This window comes from Pogoniulus pusillus, chromosome 21 (assembly GCF_015220805.1).
Source record: "Pogoniulus pusillus isolate bPogPus1 chromosome 21, bPogPus1.pri, whole genome shotgun sequence".
Classification (NCBI taxonomy): domain Eukaryota; kingdom Metazoa; phylum Chordata; class Aves; order Piciformes; family Lybiidae; genus Pogoniulus; species Pogoniulus pusillus.
This window is the reverse complement of record NC_087284.1, coordinates 10,152,978-10,176,253: the sequence shown is the minus strand read 5'-3', so window position 1 is coordinate 10,176,253 and position 23,276 is coordinate 10,152,978. Positions and strand designations below refer to the sequence as shown.

General features: G+C 41.7%; 1 protein-coding gene across 15 annotated transcripts in view; it reads left to right on the top strand.

Moving 5' to 3' along the window:
- The window catches only part of LOC135184794 (uncharacterized), a 616,367-nt gene that overhangs the window by 401,782 nt on the left and 191,309 nt on the right, over positions 1 to 23,276 (top strand). For all 15 annotated transcript variants that reach the window (XM_064160870.1, XM_064160872.1, XM_064160881.1 and 12 more), the window contains one exon: positions 12,491 to 12,700. In XM_064160870.1, the coding sequence (XP_064016940.1) occupies positions 12,491 to 12,700 (210 nt within the window). The remainder of the gene's footprint in view (positions 1 to 12,490; positions 12,701 to 23,276) is intronic.

Here is a 23,276-nt window from a genome sequence, read left to right as displayed (position 1 = left end):
GAACCTATAACCCAGACCTGTCCAGTCAACTAGACCATGGCACTAAGTGCCTCATCCAGTCTTTGCTTGAACATCTTCAGGGATGGCAACTCCACCACTTTCCTGGGCAGCCCATTCCAATGGCAAATCATTCCCTCTGGGAAGAACTTCCTCCTCCTAACATCCAGCCTATACCTCTTTCAGCACAACTTGTGTCCCCTTGTTCTGTTCTTGGTTGCCTGGCAGAAGAGATCAACTCCTAACTGACTACAGCCTTCCTTTAGGTAGTTCTAGAGAGCAGTGAGGTCACCCCTGAGCCTTTTCTTCTCTAGGCTAAACAATCCCAGCTCCCTCAGCCTTTCCTCATAGGTCTGCATTCCAGGCACCTCACCAGCTTCGTCTCCCTTCTCTGGACACCTTCCAGTACCTCAACATCTCTCTTGGACTGAGGGGCCCAGAACTGGATCTGCAGAGTTAGAACATGCATCTGAGCGCAAGTGCTCCTGGTGGATGATCTCATTACCTCCATCATCCTCAGATCTAAGGCTTTTCAGGCTCACCAGGGACTGTCTTTCCAATTATGGTGGTTTGGCCCTGGCTGGGTGTCAAATGCCCACCAAAGCCTCTTTATCGCTCCCCTCCTTAAATGGACAGAGGAGAGGGAAAAATATAACAAAAGGCAGTGATAAGATAGAAGCAATTTAATAATGGAAATGAGCAGAGCACTGGGCCTTGTGGAAAGCAAAATCAGAGAGATGTTAGTCTCTACTTCCCATCAGCAGATGATGTTCAGTCTTGGGAAGCAGGGCTTGGTTCTTCAGGAGGACAGATGCCATGGATGAATCTCCCCAGACTTCCTTCTTTCATTTCATTCTTATATCTGAGCTGACATCATATGGCATGGAATATCTCTTTGGCCAGTCTGGATCAGCTGGCTTGACTGTGTCCCCTCAGCATACTCTCAGGTTGGGGAAATGTTGGAAAAGCACAGCCTGGATGCTCAGCTCAGCAGTAGCCAAAATATGGCTGTGTTATCAACACTCAGCTACACCACTGCAAAGCACAGCACTAGAAAGGTACTTTGAGGAGAATTAACTCCAGATCAGCCTAAACCCACTGCATCACTACACATGGGATCTGGTGGGTCATGAATCCAGAAGCTTAACTTTTGTTTGTGAATGAGGATAGATTTGTAATAACAAAAAGCTTCAGCTCTTGAAATTATTATTTTAATATTATCTAATGAGATTTTTTTTTCTTGTGTGGATCAGGCTTTGATGATGTAAATACACATGCAGTAGTGAAGGACGGGGAGTCTGTCAGCAGATACTCTGTGTAACAAATGTGACAGGGACAGCTGTGCAGACATGTACAGGGAGAAGTTGTGTGCAGGTACAGATGAAACTATAAAGGAGGGAAGAGGAAGAAATTAGAATGCAGCTAGGAGATTTAGGCCAGGTGAAAGGAAGAAATTTTTTATAGTCAGGGTGTTGAAACACTGGCACAGGTTACCTAGAGAGATGATAGATGTCCCAGCCCTGGAAACATTGCAGATCACTGCAGAGGGATTGGAATAGATGGCCTTTAAAAGTCTTTCCAATCCAAACCACTCTATGAACTACTATTCCTGTAGGAAGGTAAAGCACACTACACAGAAGTCTTGATCAGCAGAGACACCTGCCTGGCAAGGGCTCATGCCACAACTTTGTAGTTTTGTGGATTGTCATCTCCTTCCTCAAAGAACCTGAAGCAGCAACAAGATTTCTTTTGCTTGTTTGCTTGTTTTTGGAGGTGAACTCATAATTACTTTCATGATCCTGTCTTGGAGTCACTACTTGCACCTCAAGTTAAAGTCTCTCTACTTACGTGGATGTACTGATGCACCAGGGTTATGAGGAGCTCTGTGCAGTGGGCACCTGCTGAGCCAAAGATTTGAGATGAATAGCACCCATATTGATTTGCCCATAATGGAGTGGAAAAGAAAAATGTCCAGGTCTTGTTGCAGGTATTTTCATGGGGTATTAAATTGGTGGATTAGTTGCAAACAGCAGTACTGATAAAGTCTCCTGTCCATCTTGATGGTTGGGCCTTTCTATTAAAATGACACATAAATAACCTATTATGTCCCCCACCCATGGAAATTCAAATGCACCTGTCAACTTGACAAAGCACTTGCCTGGAGGGAAGCATTGTTTACATTTTCACTCCATTCTTCAGAAAAAGTGAGATTCTAATTATTTTTCCCAGTGTAAATTAATGCTGACTACGATGGTTAGCATATCTCTGTATTGTTATATCTATGCAAAAGTTAAATAATAGAACTGATCCATCATGTATTATGCAATGTGCATTTTTATGACAGGCTTCCCTCTGATCTTATTATGCCTTACTTCATAAATACTTACTTTTTTTTTCTCCCCCTGGCAGCTGGGGGAATCTTTGTTGACTGCTGGTTCAGAAGTTGAAATCTGTCCTGTGTGAAAAGGAGGATGCAATTTACATGTTTATCAGATGCTGAACTCTGGTATCTTCTGAGGAGGAAAAAATAAGGATATAAAAGCACACTCCATTGCTAATAAGCCTCATTATAATAGACAATTGGTCACAGGACACTGAACCATTTTTTCTACAAGCCAAGCGTATCAAATTCAGTCACACAGTGCAATTGTTTCTGGATATCTCGGACAGCAACTTTTGATTCAGGAAGGGCAAACTACCTAAAGGTAAAATCAAACAGGGATAGAATCTTTCTTCCATGCATGAAATCACACCACACCTTTGCCCAAAACTTGAAGCTGAATCAGAAATCCATCCATAGGGGATGTACAAGCCAGTTTCACTTTCTTTGTGGATTTACTGTTATTATTTGATGCATTTCCTGGTCCCTGCTTGAGCTTAAGGCAGGCAGAACAGCTGAAATACCACACAGGGACCTGTGTTTGCAGTTCTGTGCTACAAGTGGGAAGTATTCCTGTCAGAAGAAGTTTTGTTGTCTGGTTTCTTAACTCAAGCAGGGAGAAAAGCATTGCTTAGAGGCTATTGGTACTCTCAGAGTACCTCAGGAGGCAGCTTGATCTTGCAAGTTCTTTGGATAACTTTTTCAGAACCAGGTGGTTTGTATACCCCATTGAAGGCTTGTGCCAACTGTCTTGAACCTTTTTCCCTCCATCTGCTTGCTACAATAGCTTTCCACTTCCAGATTTCTAGAGAAGTGTAGGTGTCAGGCACAGCTAAGATGTTTGCAAGAGCAAACATAGCATCTTGGTGCATAAAAAGGAAGGAGTAAAGTGACAACAAGGAACATGTCTCTTAGGAGGAGAGACAGAGAGCTGAGAACCTGCTGCTCTGAGAAGAGAAGCCTGAGGGGTGACCTCTTTCATGTTTATAAATATATAAAGGGTGAGTGCCAAGAGGCTGGAGCAGGCTCTTCTCCGTGATGCCCAATGACAGGACAAGGGGCAACGGGTGGAAGTCGAGGCATAGGAAGTTTCATGTAAACATGAGGAGGAATTTTTTTCACTGTGAGTGTGACAGGACATTGGAACAGGTGGATTGTGGAGTCTCCCTCTCTGGAGATCTTCAAAACTCAAATGAATGTGTTCCTGTGCTATCTGGTATAGGTGATCCTGCTCTGGCAGGGGGTTGGACTGGATGATCTTTGGAGTTTCCTTCCAGACTCTGATATCCTGTGATTCTGTGATCTTTAAAGATCTCTTCCAACCCAATCATTTCTATGCTTCTCTGAAGACTACTAAAAAAGTAAGTTTTAAATCCAGATTTATCCTGGTATCCACCAAAACACACCCTCCACAAGAGTACATCTCTCCCTATGCTCTAACTCTTTCGATAAGCATGCACAATTCTTCTGCCTCCAGCACAAGAAATTTTCTGAAGCTGGATATGATGCAGCCAGAAGAATCATAGAATAGTTTAGGTTGGAAGGGACCTCAAAGGCCATCTAGTACCAAGCCTCTGCCATAGGCAATGACGCCTCTCACTAGAACAGGTCTCTGAAGACCTCATCCAACCTGGCTTTGAACACCTCCAGGGAGAGAGCATTCACAACCTTCCTGGGCAATCTTTTCCAGTGTCTCATCACCCTCACTGTAAAGAACTTCTTCCTAACATCTGGTTTGAATCTCCCCTTTGCCAGTTTAAGTTCATTATTCCTTGTCCTGTCATTACAGGACCTTGTAACTAGACTCTTCCCAGCCTTCTTGTAGGCTCCCTTCAGATACTGGAAGGCCACTACAAGGTCTCCATAAAGCCTTCTCATCTCCAGCCTGAAGAGCCCCAACTCTCGTAGCCTGTCCTCATAGCAGAGGTGCTTCAGCCCTCTGAGCATCTTCGTGGCCCTCCTGTGGACTCATTATAACAGGTTGATATCCTTCTGTTAGGTGCTCCAGTACTGCACACAGAGGGGGAATCACCTCCCTTGCCCTGCTGGCCACACTTCTCTTGATGCAGTCCAGGACACAGCTGCTGTCTGGGCTGCATGTGCACACTGCCAGCTCATGTTGAGTTTTTTATCACCCAAGACCCCCAGATCCTTTTCCTCAGGCCTGCTCTCCAGCCATTCACCACCCAGCCTGGACTTGTGCTTGGGATTATGCCAACAAAGTTGCAGGACCTTGCACTTGGCCTTGTTGAATTTCATGAGATTGGCCTGGGCACACCTCTCCATCCAGCCCAGGTCCCTCTGAATGGCACCCCTGCCCTCTAACAAGTCGGTTATGCCACACAACTTGGTGCCGCCTGTTCTATGTACTAAAGTGTTAAGTCTGAGGTGATTTGCTGCCCTGATAGTGATTTGGATTTAAAACAATGATTCAGCTGCCAGGAACATATCGGCCACAATTTACAGATGAGTCAAACCACGTCTCATACCTAGCCATGCACCTTGTACACACATGGTCTCAGACAAGGTGAGTGAAATCTGTGAACACAGGCTTATTTCTTTCAACTATATTTTCTCTGCATTTCATTTGCTCCAAACAGTAAAAGTCTATCACAAAATATTCCCTTCAAATAGGCTAATTGACAAACTTAGCTCCTTGGCTTCCTGTTTACTGATTCTTTTTGAACCCTGCTGGGGTCTATTTGGGCTGTTTTCACCATTATTTTAGTTTTTCCAGAATGTTTTCCGTGAGCAGATTTTATCCTATAAATGAACTGCTCCATTGATCTGTTTACTATTTGTTGTTTCTGGTGTATGTTTGGTCACCAAAGTCATCTAGTATTATTTCTGCTTTCTGACTGCATTACATCTGTAAACAGATGAGTAATGAATAACAAATGTTGATGAGCAGATAATGAAGAGCAGACGTTCTTATTTACACAGATATGACCTTGTATGCATTAAAATCTTGACTTCCATAGGGAAAATAGCTTTTCCTAAACACTTTTGTATATAAAATCCTGTCTGTCTGAAGTTACTGAAGATGCTTTCTTAAGTAACTGATTCCAGCATCCCCTATAAATTTGGCAAATGAGGCGTGGAGAGAGGTTTCTCTTACCCATCTGAACCAAACCTATTCTGGGCTTGGAATACAGCAGGATTCTCTGGAATAGGAAGGGAAGGTATTTTATCTCATTTCCTCAGGGCAAATCAATGGACAAAGGCACTGCTATGCACAAGGAAATGCAAGAAAGCTGCAGCCTTTAATTTTTACTCACTAAGGTTTTTGCTGAATTTAATCTTAGTTTGCTTTGAGTTGGTACTTGAGGTGGCATTTCTTTTTTTCCAAATGTATTGTTTGGAAGAGCCTATTTCTACATTTGTGCATTATTTATGGATGACTCAAGTGTGGAGACCTAAAACCACATAAGATTTAGATGTGAAATGATGGGATAGTAAGCAGCAGGCTAAGCTAGCAACGGGTGTAGCATGGCTAAGAAACGTGAGCCTATGCTTTGTAATGTCTAGAAGCAGGATCTCAAAATCATCCCCTAGAAAAGATCTGCCTGATGGTTCATTTGGATGTATCCATGAGCATGATGCTGTCTCAGTCCCAAAACAAAAAGAGCTTTTGCTATTTCCTAGCAGTACAATGAGGAGCAGCTTCCTATAAATCTACTCTGAGTTTTCTCCTCAGCCATTTACAAAGAGGTTATTCTCCCTGCGTGGTTATTTTCATCATTCAGTCTGTCTATGCCAGTTTATTAAATAAATCAGGGAAGACTGTAACAACAATGCTTCAGGCACTCATAATTTGACTGAAATAAACAATTCCAGGATACTACTGGTCCATTATGTTGGTCCATTATGTTCATAAATAGGAAGATTTAGAAACAAGTTATCTATCTGCAGAGCTCCTACAGGCAGTCATAGATGGGAATATCACACTGGTTGGAAGGAATCTGCCACCCGTCCAGCTCCATTGGTCAGAGTATGGCTGTTACACCATGTGTTCCTGGCAGAGGCCCTCTGCCAGCAGCACCTTTGCTAATCTGAGACATTCATATGCTTCACAATTGCCCCAGGAGTGAGACCACTGTAGTATGCTGTATAAGTGTGTATACATTTAGTCTGGAGAAAACTGAGAGGAGATCTGATCATTGTGTACAAATATCTGAGGGGTGGGTGTCAAGTGGAGGGGGCCAATCTTTTTGGTGGTCAGCAGCAATAAGATAAGGAGCAATGGCTACAAAGTGGGACATAGAAGGTTTCACCTCGGCATGAGAAGAAACCTCTTTACAGGGAGGGTAACAGAGCACTGAAACAGGCTGCCCAGAGAGGTTGTGGAGTCTCCTTCTCTGGAGACTTTCAAAACCCACCTGGATGCATTCCTGTGCAGTGTAGCCTGGGAGATCCTGCCTTGGCATGGGGGTTGGACTCAGTGATCTCTTGAGGTCCCTTCCAACTTATAACGTTCTGTGATTCTGTGGTATGTAGTTGTTTATACATTTAAGTATTACGTATGGTCTGAAGCTGTGCCGGGAGGTTTAGGATTGGATATTAGAAAGCACTTTCTCACAGAAAGGGTGACTAGGCATTGGAATGGATTTCCCAGGAAGGTGGCAGTGGAGTCGCTATTCCTGGAAGTCTTTAAGGAAAGATTGGATGTGGCACTTGGTTGCATCGTTCAGCTGATGTCATGGTGTTAGGCTGGACTTGGTGATCTCTGAGAACTTCTCCAGTCCCAGTGACTGTGATTTGAGGGCCGTTGGTGTAACTGGTCATGACTCTCTCATGACGTATGAACTTTGGCAGTTCTAATAGCTTCCTTTGTTTACTCCTTTGCTTTCTGCTTCTCTAGTTTCATGGCTTGTTCAAATCAAATTAGTTCTCACTTCTTGTAAAGTACTCCATCCTTCCCACAGTATCCTGAAAATTTTCCCTGCTGTCACATCTAGCTTACATGTGAGGTTCAGTGGTAGTCTCATCTGGACCTGCATGCCACCAAGATGCTTTTGAAATGGTCAGCAAGGGTGGGTTTAGGCATGTCCATGGAAATTCTTTCTCCAGAGTTGCTGGCATTTTTTTTTAACAACAGCTTGTCAGAAATGGAATCTGCAGTCCTTAAGGGGTGCTGAGCTTCCCTCAGAGGTTAATAGTTGCCAACTTCTGTCTTTTTTTCAATCACAGAGCTACAGTGGTATAACAAAGCTTGCCTCCAGGACAGCAATTCCCATATTGACAACTCTCACCACAGAAAATGCCCTTCCTATGTTTATGGAACGTACATGAAGTAAATACAGCACACTCAACTTCTGATCTCTTTCTTTTTTTTTTTCCTGTCAACACTTTTGCCCTTTTGCCTGAAGTTAACAGCATGTAACTTTTGCTAAGTGTTTGGCATGACCAGCTCACTGTTCTGCTCATTCTCAGCTGGATAGTTTGGTCTGCACTTCTCATTTTATACATTTTCTTTGAATGCTAATTTCAAACTTTTTTTTTTAATACATTTTTGCAGTCACAAAGGGGATTGCTTCGTGTGAAGTTGCTAATAATAATGCTGTAAGCAGCTAAGGATCAATACAACTCATAAGCAAGTGTTTGGACACACATGGATATGTCTATTTCTCAATATATATATATCTCAATATAATATGCCAGTACTGTTTTTTTGCTAAACTAAAAATCCATCTTCTGTCATTCCCTCTGTAGCACAGAAAAGCAGAGGAATTAATTTTTCCTTCTTTCTTTCACAAAATCTGTCAGACAACAAAAAACCTCATAGCACCTTTATGTGCTAGCATGGCATTTTCTGTGCCCTGACCTTGGGATTATTAATATTAATTGCCTGTGCATTGTGTGTAAGATATTTATAAACACACATTTATTAATGGAGCTGCATTTTAAATGTTACCACGTTCTACTTCGATAACATTTCTACATACTCGGTATGGCACGACACAGTTCATAATAGGTTGAAACTCTTTTGATATGCAGCAAAGTGCCTTTCTATTTGTACTTCCAAATGTGGTTTTGTCTTTTATTCTGGGCTATGTGCTATAATACCTGAAGGGTGACATAATTTATCACCTTTGTATGAGAGGCAGGTTCCATCCCTTTAAAAGCCTATGTACTTTTACGTCACGCTCTACGTTAAAGGAGCAGCAATAGAAATCATTGTTGTCAAGGAAGAGTGTATTAAAATTATTAATAAGACTTAAACCCACACGGGACTTACTGAATCATCTCATCTGACCTAAATTTATGACCCTTCCTCCCAGTCCTTGCCTTTTGCATACTTGCACAAAGATAGGACGGTCGAAAAGAGCTAAAAAAGCCAACACGGTATAGCCCAGTGAAAACTGTATGTTAGTGCTAGGTCAATGCCCAGTGAAAACTCTGTGTTAGCACTAGGTAGATGCAGCATTTTGTGATTGTGGTAACATAAATAAACAACAAGGGCACTCACATCAGCCCTCATTTCAAGCTGAACTATTATAAAGCGATTAGCAGCCTCACACTCCCGTTTAATTAAGTTATGTTGTGAAATATTCAGCATCCGAACCTGTTCTGGCCTGCCTCTTTTATCATTGAATTATGATCCTTAATGTGTTTTTCTGCTGAAAGATGAATTTCATTTAAGGATTACCCTACGCTGCTCTGGCATTTTGTGGTTTCTTGTCAGCCCTTGTGAATCTAGATCACAGCTAACTTCAGTTCTCTGACATGTCCTATATGCACAGTGTCTTGACTAGCCTGTCTCAATGGATTTATTAACTCATATTGTAGTCCTGTAGAAATGAATGGACGTTTTTGATTAACTTAATGATAGAAATTTCAGACGACAGTAGAGTTTACTTTTGGAGCTCACTTCAGGTTATGCAGGCCACAGCAGCTCTCTAGTGACCTATCACTTCACAGAAATGCATTTTGAAAGTTTTAAGGCAGTGGGCATCTGTCTGCCAAATACTTTTAAGATGGTGCTCATCTTAAAAGTATTGAACAGTCCTTCAGAGCTGGAGTGTCTAAATCCATAGCCACTCCCAACACTGCTGTTTTCTTTCCCAGGGTTGATTTTCAGACTCTGCATATCACTGAGTCTGCCTTCAGGCAAATTCATGCTACCAGATGACTTTGAAGAAGGGTCAATGAGTGATGCTCCAGCCAAGCATCCCATTTTCCTCTTTTCTACTTATTCCTACCTTCAGTCAAGGTGATGCAACTCCACATCACCATCAGTTTTGGTTGTGCTTTTTTCACTCTCAGTTGTGTGGTCAAGCTGTGCCAGGGACAACCAATATTGTCATGGTCTCTCAGCTGGTTATGTAAGAAGGAGTTTGCAAGATCTTGAAATGTGATAACAGATCAGTAGTTTTTTTGCTCCCACTATCCTGCAGATCTGTCTGTTCTCAAGGTAGGCAGAGGTTCCTTATGCCATGCCTGGTTCTGTATGGGTATGCTGCCACTGCAATGGCATCCAGAGCCCCTGCACTCCAAAGGAGGTCTTTGCCCTGACAAAGTGACATTTTCCTCAAGCACAAAGGTTTGAGCGATGTGGCTTTTGCTTCCAGCATTGTAATTGTATGATGCAATTTACACTCAGCTCTGGTGCTGATTGAAAATACATGTGGTAATTTATTTGCATGGAGATAGTCTCAGGTCCATGCTGTCCTTTGTGCTGGACAAGCAGAGTATGCAGATCCTTGCCCTTGAAGCTTACAGCTCAAACAAGCAAAACCAGAGTTACAGAGAAAGGATGTGGTGTTCATATGGTAAATAAACTCCCTTGTTAGCAAGGATGAAACCAAAAGAATGAGAAGCAGGTTTAATGAAAGTGGGCTAAGGTGAAGGTCAGAGAAAAGCAAACTGATTAATGAGTGAGGAAAATACTCTGAAGAAAGGAAGGAAGCAGTACAGGAGAAAACACATCTAGTTTAAAAGGATGATGATGACTGAGATCATTCTCTTTGCTACATGGATCCCCTGAGTTTCTGGGCTGGCTTTCCCTGCCGTTTCTCATCACTAAAGCCAGAGAACAGAAAGGATACACCAGGCCAGGAAAGGCTTGCTTCTCTTAACTGAGCAGGTCAGTGCTCTTGGTTGTGAAACACTGGAGTGGGAGAAGGGTAACCATGGTTGAGGCTTTGAGTCCATTTCACAAGCTGTGGTGTCACAGCTCTTGCAGCTGTCTGTCCCTTTTCTGGCCAACACTGTTCCAACACAAGCTGGCTTTCTGCTCTCATGAGGGCATTGGCCACCTCAATTCTTAAGGATCGACTGTACATGGCAGCTATGTAAGACATTTGTGTTGTAGGCAGAGGAAAACACAGGACTTTTCCTGTCTCTGTAGCTGCTGTGTGTTCCTAACAAGTTCTGAATGAAAACTTTTCAACCCCAGAAACATTGGTGTGGGAAATTCAGACTGCATATTTTACCTCAAGTTTCAGGTGACCTTTCCTTGTTTTAAAACATATAAAATTGTTTAGGACTGATGTAAATGAAAGCTGGCACTAAAATGAAGTTTCCTAGTGTTTTGTCACTCCTGGAAAAGAGTGGAGGTAATTTCCAGTGTGTGTTCTTGCTTCCTTAACTCACCTAACCCAAATCTTCTCCTAAGGCAATTGCTCAGAATAGCAGCAAGCATGTCAGGATTGTGATGTTGGCACATTGTGCTAGTTATGGGACTCCTCATAATGAGTGAAAACAGCTGAGAAAAAGTCAACTGCATCACAAGCACATTGAGCTAAATCTAATTCTTTTCAATCAGGGGGGTGTAATTTGTATCTGATGATATTGGGAACCGCTGGAAAGGTCCTGAGCTCTGTTTCATCAAAAAGAAAAAGCTAATCTATGAAAAAGAAGAAACTGATATAACTCTTAAATTGGAGGTTTCCCATGGCTAGCTTCATGAGTGAGTTAAAACAATTTCAGCCAGTGTAATACATTTCCTTGGAAGAAAAGGCATGGGCCAGGCCAGCAAAAGTTATTTCCTCTGCATTAAGTGGAAGTATTTGCAAAGAGCATGGAGGTGTTTAAAAAGAGACTGGATGAGGCACTTAGTGCCATGGTTTAGTTAATTAGAAGGTGTTAGGTGGTAGGTTGGACTCGATAATTTCAAAGGTCTTTTCCAACCTGGTTAATTCTGTGATTCTGTGTATTGTAAGGATATAACAGTGTCACCAACCTCTGCTGTAAAATTAGCTTCTTATGGGAAAAAAAAAAAAATGAGTGAAGCTGAGGTTTTGCAAAAGCAAAGGGTTAAAAAGTGTGCATGTGATTTGGGGTATAAAAATAATGCTTCTGATCACCAGTTTTAATTAAGGATAAGGTGTGCTTAAACTGTGTGCTACGATCCGTTTGAAGTCTTCGATTCTGCTCAGCCTGTGTAAAGAATTAACATGAAAGAGGTTAAATGGAAATTAATCCTGACTGAGGCAGGGAGGTACAAAACCTGCCCAAGCAAATGTGTTTAGTGCAAACCAGGAAACTAGGTAACTGTGTCAACAAGCTAGCGTTGCGCAGCACACTAAAATACACCTTATTTACCCTGCCTCATCTACAATTCAGTTAGCAGCAGAAGGTTATTTTAATACTATGCAGAGATCAGAGGCAAAAAAGAGTGCTCGTGGGTACGGGCGCAAAAGCTTCTCAAAGAGAGAGAAATACAAACACTGGCTGGTGCAATTCTCAGCAAGCTTCCCCCCCTGCCTTCCTCCCCCCACCCCCACTTATTTTTTTTTTTAATCAGGATTGCCATTTTATTGTTTAACCTCCCCTGCTTGATCTCCCTACTTTTGGTTAATACGGGAGTCAATTACCGCTTCATCTGCGCAGAATTAACTTTATAGAATATACACTGGGGATTTGTCTATCTCCTCTATTTAGATCTCTGTCATAAAAAAACTATGTAGTAGGGAACTGCGTGCAAGCCCTGCATATGGCACAGGCTTTGCAGATTTATTGTAAAATCATTTTAAATCGGTTAAGCTCTTGCCAGAAGTTAATTAAATATGTTCCTTGCATGGGAGGGTGGAGGGGGATGGGGAGTCTCTCTGTGTGTGTATGTGTGTACATCTATATGGGGGGGGGGGGGGGTGTCTCCTGTCTCACTAGGTGGCAGTGTCTGATTACATCTGGAAGGACCATGCCAGCCAGCCTGGTGTCTCCAGCTGTGACCTCCAACACCAGGATGAAATACCGGACTCTACACTTTCTGCCAAAGGTAGCACTACAGTTCACGTTTCTGTCTACACTCTTCATCTCAGCGGCTTCCAGGAGCTCTACAGGCACTTCCTCAGGCTACCTGATGGGGCCATTGTGGAGGTAGGTCCAGCTAGACTCCTTATCTGCAGATTTTGAAGGCAAAAAGGGTGCACTTCAGGAGAAGATCAGTATCAAAACATGCAAACAGACCCACCCTGCCCAAAACATATACTGAATCTTCCATAGGAAGACCTCTCTCCTAAACAGTAGTGTAAAATCAATCAGTTAATGTGTTTGCAGTGCTAAGCAGCAATTTAGGATAGTTTATAGAGCCGTTTAAAGGCAATTATGCAAGATGTACATTGAAACTACCCACATCGAGATTACTTATAAATGTCTATTTCTTAGAATCACATCAAGTCATTCTGTAAGGAACTATTACATACAAAAATACACAATGTAAGTATTGTGCAATTTATTGTACAGCTTATGCTACAGGTAAGGTCTTAGGTTTAGTTTTTCCTTAAACACACAGAGCAAAAGCACAGTTAGGTTAGTTAGTGGCATTTTGCAAGTTTTAGACTGAATCCTGGAAGTAATCAGTTTTTCAGCTGCTTGTGGATGAAAATCCACTGTGAGGTGGTCTTAAGAAGAAGTGTTGGCCGTTATTGGTTTCATAGACTGAATTTTCTTCCTTGCATTGTCATTTTTGTTCAAAATGCTTTAGAAGAAGTGCATTTCCTTATTGCCTTTGGTCTTATGTTGAGAGATCTGTAAAAAAAAAAAAAAAAAAGGCATCTAGGATGGAAAGGAGTGAACAAATATTAATTTACCCAGATAAGAAGTGAGAGCATCATCAAGGGTGATGTTTACCACAGCAAACTGGCACAAATCATGCGGAAGCCCTAAGTTTTCAGGTGCTAACTTCAAAGGTGAAGGTCCAAGTGCATCTTTCCAGCATGAGGTAAATGTTGCTTCTGCTGCTTTGGTTAATGTTTCAGAGCTGTTTTCTTCATTAAAAGATTTTATTCTTGATGTCTTTGCCCTACTTGGCTTTTGAAAGAAAATCTAATTTAAAGGAAACTGTCCTGAAGGAATCCAAACATAATTTTCTGTGCCAGGAACTTGTGATTCACCAGAGTGAAGACACCAGAGCTTTAGAGCTGGCCAAAGGAAACAAGAGAAGGCATGTGGCCTACATGAAGTAGAACCTCATTAATGAAACAAAGAAACAGGCAAATCCAGGTCGATGCTTAAGTCTGTTAAAGAAGCTCCTCTTTGGCTAGAGTTGTTCTAGAATCTCTTTTCCCTGTATGAGGTCAACAACACATCCCCATTTCTACTGTTACAAACAACAGCTCTTAGAAGAACGTTTTTTCCCAATAAGCTCTTCTCAGGTTTAGTTCAGCTTCCACAAGCCTGGGGCAGGAGGAGATTCCAACACTCCAGGCAATCTTAACTCAGTGCACTGGTTAATTTTGTTAGTTCCTTCTGTGTTTCTGAGAGGAGAAATGTATTCCCATGAAACGGAATTTTGTCTTCCCAGAAGCTTTCAGCTTCTGAATTGGTGCCCATGAGCACTGCCCAATGTTGATGGCTCAAACCACTTTGGTACAGCTTCTCACAACACAGTCTGTGCCTAAATTCCACGTGGCCGAGTCTTATGCCATCATTTTTAAAGCTGCACATCTAATCTAGCAGATCAATGCATGATTATGCAGGATAAATTCCTTGAGAGCATTTTCACTTGTAGGTGTAAATAAATTATGTAGAAGAAACCTGCTAACTAATAATTGTGGTAAAACACATCTTGATCTTATGTTTAGCTGATCATAGAGGTAAATATACATTTATGTATTTTGTAGATCAGGCTTTTATACTTCAGTTCTATGAGTTCATGAATTTAAAACCATACATCAAGTTGTGAGAAACTTGCTGCCATGGGGCAAACACACTTGAGCTTCAGCACTTGCTCCTGTGGCTGCCCTTCAGGTGCTTGAGTAGGGTTAGAAAATTGTTTCAGAAGTAAAAGATCGCATTGCAACCTTAGGTATTGCTTTTCAGGGTGAGGGAAATGAAGACTGTGGGGACTTTTGGGGATAATCTGTCCAATCTGCTGTTTTTGTGGACAACTTATTATGTACAACCATATTGATTCAGAATATTTAGAGCTATCCCTAAAGATTCAGGTAGTTTGGTTCACTTAAGTCTAGTCTGGTTTAAATATTTTGACCCCAGTGGTTCAATGGAAAGGCTTTTTGGGATCCTTGCACTCTCTCTGGTCAGCAGATCTAATTCTTCAGCCTCAGCTTATTCACTGTCTGTTCCATTTGGACCATCCTTTAGTCTAAACAAATCTTTGTTCCAGAAGTTTATTGTCATAGTCACTTGAAAATTTGTCTGGAATGTGGCTTATAGGAACATGTGAGGTTTGTGGCAACTGTGACATGTTCCACCTTTTCTCCTACATCTACCTTGTTGGCAGAGTCCACAGAGTCAAAAACTAATGAATTTTCAGTACTTCTTCATGTAATCATCTAATGATTTAGGTTGGAAAACAAGATCATGTAGTCCAACCATTAACCCTATTCTACCAACCAAGTCTACCACTAAGCCATACCTCCAAACATCACATCTGTGCAGCTTTTAAACACATCCAGGGATGGTGTCCCAACCACCTCAAGTGGGCAGTCTGTCTCAATGCCTGACAATCTTTTCAGTAAAAATATTTGTCCTAATGCTCAGCCTAAATCTCTCCTGGTACAGCTTGAGGCCATTCCCCTCTTGTTCTATCACTAGTGACCTGAGAGAAGAGACTGACCCTGACATCACTGCAATCAAACCTTCAGACAGTTTGCAGAGAGCAAGAAGGTCTCCTCTCAGCTTCCTTTTCTTCAGACTAAACAGCACCAATTCCCTCAGCTGTTCTTTGCAAGATTTTCCCTCTAGGGCCCTGATTTGATTTGGAATAATTTGACAAGGCAGGAATTATGAAAATATACTTTTTTATTTTCCCAAAAAGTCCCACCCCAAAGCTATACACAAAACTAGTTTTGTATATTTACAGGTTCTAATTCAGTCAGCAGTTTTCACAAGGATGCTTATGAGCAATTTTTGATCATTTAGGTAAATCAGAAACTCAAAAAGGCTAAGCCACAATAGCTTTACCCTAGTCACAAATCAGAGGCAGAGCAGAGAGCCTGGGGAAAGACCAAGACAGCACTGATTTACTCACCAGGGTGGAGTTGGAATTTGGAGATGGTCCTTGGAACTCCTTTGCAGCAGACTCTGGTAACTGCAAGGTAGAGTCCAATTGTGGAACCATGCAGCGTAAATCCAATGCAGACGGAACCCGCCAAAGTCAAAGTGTCTGCAGACACAGCTTCCACGAGGCAGATCTTGTGGAGTTGCACTGCCTTAGCAGCACAGACACAGCTGTGCTGCGGGCTTGTTCCTGCCAACAACATCAGTTTATGGCAGAGGCAGTGTCGATCCGGCTTGGGGGTAGGGAGCAGAAAGCCAGGATACACCAGTCTGAGGAGAAGGTGAGTCCAGGGGCCACAGGCAACTCTCAAATGGACCTAATGGACTTGCTGGACTCATGGACTTGCAAGACTGCACATGCTTTCTGGTCACTCTAAGTCTTTCCTAGACAATGTGTCCAGTGCCAGTATGTACTGGGCATGAAGAATCCAGCCAATCACAATCCCAGATGCCAGCATGGGCTTTCCCAAGAGTGAGTACTTGTGTGAGAGCAGAAGGAAAAGACCTTTTGCCTTTCCCCATTCAAGCCCACAGGGGTGGGGGAAAGCAGCTTTATGCTGCATTCAAACCTCTGCAGATGGAGGGGGGAAGGGAGTTTGGAGTGCCCCACTACAGTCCCTCTCCAGCTTAGTTGCCCTTTTTCCTCTCGGGTGGGCTAGTGCTATTGTACAACATCATCTAGGAAATGGGAGGTGCATGTTCCTTCTTCCATGAATCAGTTCTGCTTTTTATTGCAGTAACCTACCAGGACAAAAAGGTTTCAGGGCAACCTTTTGTGGTTTTTTTTTTTTTTTTTTTTTTTTTTTTTTTTTTTTTTCACTTTTATTAATAATCTCTGGAAAAATGAAAAGGTTTTGGCTTTTTAACTTCTATGACTGAAAGAGCCATGACACACACTCTGAGTTACTGCAGTGTGACTTCACTAACTCAAGGGTTTGGGGACTAAGAACTCTCCATGGGATGGGTGATGATAGTTGCTGCTTGTGGTAGGTGATCTTCATAAATAATAGCTGCAAAAGGAGGAAATGAGCAGCCTGGCAGAAAACAAAATAGAAATGACAATAACTTTGTAAAGCATATGCAAATATAGACATTATTCAAAGAATACCACAAGAATAAGCAGTAGATTATTAGCATCCAGCTAACTAATGTGTGTGTGAAGGCTGCTGAGCCCTAGGTTACTGGATGGGGAAATATCTGGCATCAAACACACTGACAAGAGAACAATATTTGAATTGTAGGGACAAATTACTGGGCAACCAGCAACAGAACAAGGGGACACAGCCTCAAGTTGTGCCAGGGGAGGTATAGGCTGGATGTTAGGAGGAAGCTCCTCACAGAGAGAGTGATTTGCCACTGGAATGGGCTGCCCAGGGAGGTAGTGGAGTCGCTGTCCCTGGAGGTGTTCAAGAAAAGACTGGCTGAGACACTTAGTGCCATGGTCTAGTTGACTGGATAGGGAGGTTGGACTGAATGATCTTGGAGGTCTCTTCCAACCTGGTTGATTCTATGAGCCTGTGAAATTCTTCATCAAATTCATGTGTTCATCTCCTTTTTAACTTTAGTCTTCAGTATGTTTCTGTGTCTCTGGGTATTCTTCACCAGGCATAAGAGAAATTTTGTGCAGTCTTGCTTGCAATTTCTTGGATACTCATAAGGAATTTTAGCTATATTCATCACCTCCTCCTACTGTTGTTTTTTCTTTTTCATATACTACAGAGAAAGCAACATTTTCTCCTAGCCCTAATTCAGCAAAGCACTTAGCTGTGAACTTCATTTAAGCCACAGAGGCAAAACACTCATTTCAATAATACTTTCCTTTTAATTTTTTTTTCCTCCTTTTTTTTTTTTTTTTTTCTTTAGCAGGCCAGTTTGTAGGTGCTGTGGGCAGGAGTAGACTAGCCAGGAATATGCAATAACTCCTGTAAAATGCTTATATCTTTAAGCATGGTATTCCCGTTAAAGCACCGATTTTGCTGGTGTAACGTGAAATTTCATGTCTGGTATGAAAAGTAGTTTTATAGGTTTCATAAGCATGAGGGGGAAAAAAAAATATAACTATTTTAAAGGGAACATTAAGTACAAGGTGACATGTATAAATTGCCCTAGAAATGTTAAACAAAAAGTTGGGTTTTTTTTTTTCACGTGCAGCATAAAAATTATAGAGGTTAAAATTCTAAGTGCAGTCCTTTTATCATAAGCACTGTAAAACTCAAAGAATTCACATGCAGTAAAACCCATTTTCTTTTTTACCTGTACTATATTTCTTCTTTATAGCATTAAGTTTAAGTGTTGGCTAGCCAAGGAATGACCTTCCCAAAATAAATTACTTTTCATGCTTTTCCTTACTCATTAATCCGGTGTTATTGTAATATACAGGAAATTATTGAGCTTTAGCATTTTAAATGTATTTGAAATCCATGCACAGAAAAGTTAATGCTGCTGGTATGTGTTTGCTGTCTACATGGCGATAACACCAACTGGGTGATTTTTATCTTGACTTTTGCTGACTGGGGTTGATTTCTTATTAAAAGGGCAAAGATAAGTCACTTTAACTCAGCAAAAAGTCAGTTTCCTATTATAGGCCTGGTAAACCTCAGCATTGTAGAGAAAGTTTTTGTATGATATGATTTTATCTATCAAATAAACCGACACAAATGTCAAGGATTCATCCAATTTAAACTTCCTGGATAAAAGAGCTCTGTTTTCCCTAATTACTTGGAAAGTACCTAGTAGTAATAGGATAAGACAGCAGAGGTGACTAGCCAATTACTTAGTTTAAGCTATTTACATCGCTCCAGATGCTATAAATTAGGTCTAAACTCTCTTGCACTTCTGGAAAAGTGAATAAAATCATATGAGTTTATTTTGAATACAAGATCAGATACGGTATGCTGAGTGACACTTAAAAAGAATGAAACAGGAACCGTAGCTTATTTTCTGAAGCAATCTTGACACTAATGCTAAATTACAGCTTGGAAACATCTAGCATTTTTACCTTTATGAGAAAAGGCTTTTTACATATTTAACATAATTCTAGGGAAAATATACTGGAATTATGTATAAAGATATGTACACTGTAACCAAAGGGCATTTATATTCCCCAGTAGAATACTTACAACAATTTTATTGCCATTTGGTGTCATTTTCTAACAGATATAAAATACAGCCAGTAAACAAACTAGACTTTAGATTTAAGCTGACAGCTGTTCCTTCAGAAGCAATATCCAGATATTTAATCTTAAGAATGTTGAATATTTTACAATTGTTAGAGCAAACTGTGTGTTTAGCATGTGAAGGGCTGTGTGCTTTTATATAGAGTTTTGGATCTGATAATGACACTAAAAAACAACCTTAGAATAATCCACGCATTTGTCGCTCCCATATATTCCCTGGGCAAATCAACAAACTGCCTCATGTTTTATTCTTAATTCTGCAAATTCTTTTTATATACAGAACATTGCTATGAATATTGGGTGCCATTTTTTTCCTGTACATGCACAAGCCACACAGCTGATTCTAGCACGGTTTATGCATGTGCAGCTTTTTCTGGTTCTAACTTTATTGAAGGAATAAATTTGTCAAGTTTACTGCAAGTCCTGCATGCTGTTTTCATGCAAATTCTCACTGCAATGGTCACTAAAAACTACTCCGTCCCTGGAAACATTGAATGTTTGAGGTCGGACAGGGCTCTGAGTAAACTGATGCAGTCAAAGACATTCCTGCTTGTTGTAGGGGGAGGAGTTGGACTAGATGATGTTTAAAGGTCCTTTCCAATGCAAACCATTCAATAGTAAATGGAGAAAAGAGAGGATTCCTTCAGCTTGGTAACTGAGGTTGTTACACTACCTAATGGCTTCGTCATCATATTCACAGAATCACAGAATGTCAGGGACTGGAAGGGACATCCAGAGATCATCTAGTCCAACCCCTCTACCAGAGCAGGATCACACAGGAATGTGTCCAGATGGGTCTTGAATATCTCCAGAGAGGGAGACTTCACAACCCCCTTGGGCAGTCTGTTCTAGTGTTCTGTCACCCTCATAGTGAAGAAATTCCTCCTTATGTTTACATGAAACTTCCTATGCCTCAGCTTCCACCCATTGCCTTTTGTCCTGTCATCATGCATCACTGAGCAGAGCCTGGCTCCATCCTCTTGGCACTCACCCTTTACATATTTATAAACATTGATGAGGTCACCCTTCAGTCTCCCCTTCAAGCAGCAGAGCCCCAGCTCCCTCACTCTCTCCCCATAAGAGAGACATTTCATTCCCGTAATCAATCCCAACTCAAATCCATTAATCCCTTTGTGACGGCTCTGTGTTGGACACTCTCAAGCAGTTCTATGTCCTTTTTGAACTGGGCAGCCCAGAACTGGGCACAGTAGTCCAGATGCAGCCTCACCAAGGCAGAGTAGAGGGGCAGGAGACCCAGACCCTGGCAGTAAGAGTAGAAAAGCTCTGACCTCTCCAAAGCATAAACTGAATCAACTAAGTGGGTGAAAACTTCTTGATTGGGAAGCAGCTAGAGAAAATTATTTGGTGTAAATTGACTAATGTTAGGTTGCTTTAGTAGCATCTTCAAATCATGGAAGCATTTGGGTTAGAAGAGACCTTTAATGTCATCAAGTCCAGCTGTTAAACATCCACAGTTTTGATCCGTTTATGATGAGTTGGTTTCTTGGAGATCCCTATAAAAGCAGGGACTAACAGCAAAAGTTTATCCTTCACAAGACTGATGCCACCCACGTTAATACATATGTGTACATCCTCCTGAGCTGATTGTGTTCACCATATTAGGCTGCTTGCCTAATTCTGAGATCTAATCTTGCCCCATTGAAGACAACTAATATTATTCTACAACTACTTCCAGCATGATGCTTCTCAGCACGCATTGAGACTCAGCTGGGAATCACACGTGAGAGAATTCAGTTAAGGGATACTCTCAAGGACACAAGCAATCAAATCAGCACAGCCTGCAAACTTACAGAACTATTGAGAGAGTATTTGTAGCTCTTTTGAAAATAAGCAGTAAGTTACTGTTTCAAGTTATCTTTACCAGTATATATTTGTCCTCTAATGTTGTAATTCACTTAAAGGTAATCAGTTTAGAAAGCAAAATGTTTCTCCAGGTGCCTCTTTCCACCCCACTGAAAAGATGAAAAAGACTTCCTAGAGAAATCTTGCATTTTATGCTTTTCTTTTAGACTGTTGCAGTTCATCATATTGATGACCTTGATGAAGACACAGAGTGTGTCATCAGTAAGTTTGCAGATAACACCAAGTTTGGTGGCAATGTTGATCTGCAGGAAAGTAGGGATGCTCTACAGAGGGATTTGGATAGATTGGATCCATGGGCCAGTGTTAATGGCATGAGCTTCAGCAAGGCTAAATGCCAGGTCTGCACTTGGGCCACAACCACCCCAAGGAATGCTACAGGCTTGGGGCAGTGTGGCTGAAGAGCTGTCTGGCAGAAAGGGACATGGGGATTGTAATTGACAACCAACTGAATATGAGTAAGCAGTGTGCCCAGGTGGCAAAGAAAGACAATAGCATTCTGGCTTGGATTAGAAATACTGTGTCCAGCAGGATAAGGAGGGGATTGTCCCCTTGTACTCTGTTCTGGTGAGGCCACAACTTCAGCTCTGGGCACTTCATTACAAGAAGGATGTGGGGGTGCTGGAGTGAGTGCAGAGGAGGGCAACAAAGCTGGGGAAGGGTCTAGAGAATGAACTTTATAAGGAGTGACTGAGGAAGGTGAGGATGGTTAGTTTGAGGAAGAGGAGGCTGAGGGGAGACCTCATCACTGTCTACAGCTACTTGAAAGGTTGATGCTGGTCTCTGCCTTGAGCTCTGTGGTAAAGGGTTGGACTTGATGATCTGTGAGGTCTCTTCCAACCCTGATGATACTATGATACTATGATATGATACTATGATAAAACAAGAGGGAATGTCCTCAAGCTGTGACTGGGTAAGGTTAGACTGAACATTAGGATTTTTTTTTCACAGAGGAAATGGTCAGGCATTAGAATGAGCTGCCCAGGGAGATGGTCGAGTCCCCAGCCCTGGATGTGTTTAGAAGTCGCTCGGACATGGTGCCTGGGGATATGGTTTAAGGCAAACCTTGTAGAGTGGAGATATTGGTTGGACTTGGTAATCCTGAGGGTCTTTTCCAACCTGAATGTTTCTGTGATTCTGTGATCTCATGTGTGACATGTGAATTCTGCCCTGAAATGGACAGTCTTGCCCTTGTGACAGCTAAGCCAACCCATTGACACTTAAACTGCATTTGAGAGAAAGAATTATAACTTCATACCTTCTGCTTTGGGTTCTTTATCCTTTCAAGTAAAATATTAAGTCCATACATTGTTTTCAGTAAACTGAGGTACAGTCTTAAATGGAATCTGTTTCTGTTAATTATTAATCTGTTAAGATGATCAGTTACAGTTAAGATCATGCTGTTGTGTGTAACAAGATGGAAATGCAGGAACGGCCTTACAACATGTAGTCATTTCTCTCCTTGTAGTTTTCTTCAAATCCCAGGTTTAACACACACTCTGTGCCCCAAAAATTTGCAGAGCCATGGGGAAGAAAATATATTTCCCTTAAGACATCACATTGCAGAGGTTGTGGATTGATAGAAGCAGCAGGAAATTGATGGAACAGGTCCATCACCAGCTCTCAGGAAGATGCAAAGGCTTTCAGATAACCAGAAAATGGCTGAAATGCCTATACCACATCATTATAGTATCCTGTATATAAATAAACAATTTTAATTATGCTGGGTTCTGTATTACTGTCAGAGAACATGGGATGAGGAGAAAAGGTTACATATGTAGGTGAGACATACACAAGTATTTTATTAGCATAGATATTTACACTTATTTTGCCTAGAGGCCTAAGAAATTAGAACTCTTTCATTTGGATGGGATGGGAGGATGTTCATGTGCACCCATTCAATCTGAGCCAATGCTCATGGGTGTGATAGTTTGAAGCTAGCTAGAATGTTTTGGTGAGAAGAACCAGGTCACAGACTGTGAAAGAGAAACAGTAGTGATGTCTTATAGGCTTGCTGAGAGGTAAAAGAGCAAGAATCCAAACACAGATAAGCGAGTTGCACTCTGTCCGGGCTCTGGGCTGTATCTCTCTAACCTCACCTTCTGTCTCTCTGATTAATCCACTTGCTTCCTAACCCCCCTGGCTGACCCTTCATTCTTCTTTGGGCACAAGGCAATGTCTGGGGTAAGGTAGATGGGTGGGAGAAGGTGGAAAGGTGGTTGGGAGCCCTTCCTGGGGACTCAGGTTTCTGGGAGGGATGCTGTGTTTCTGTTTTACCTTTTACCTTCTATATTTTTATATATATATCTCATAAATATCTGCTTGTATATTGTGCTAAGCTGTCAATATAAGCTTCATTCAATTTCCAGAGCTGG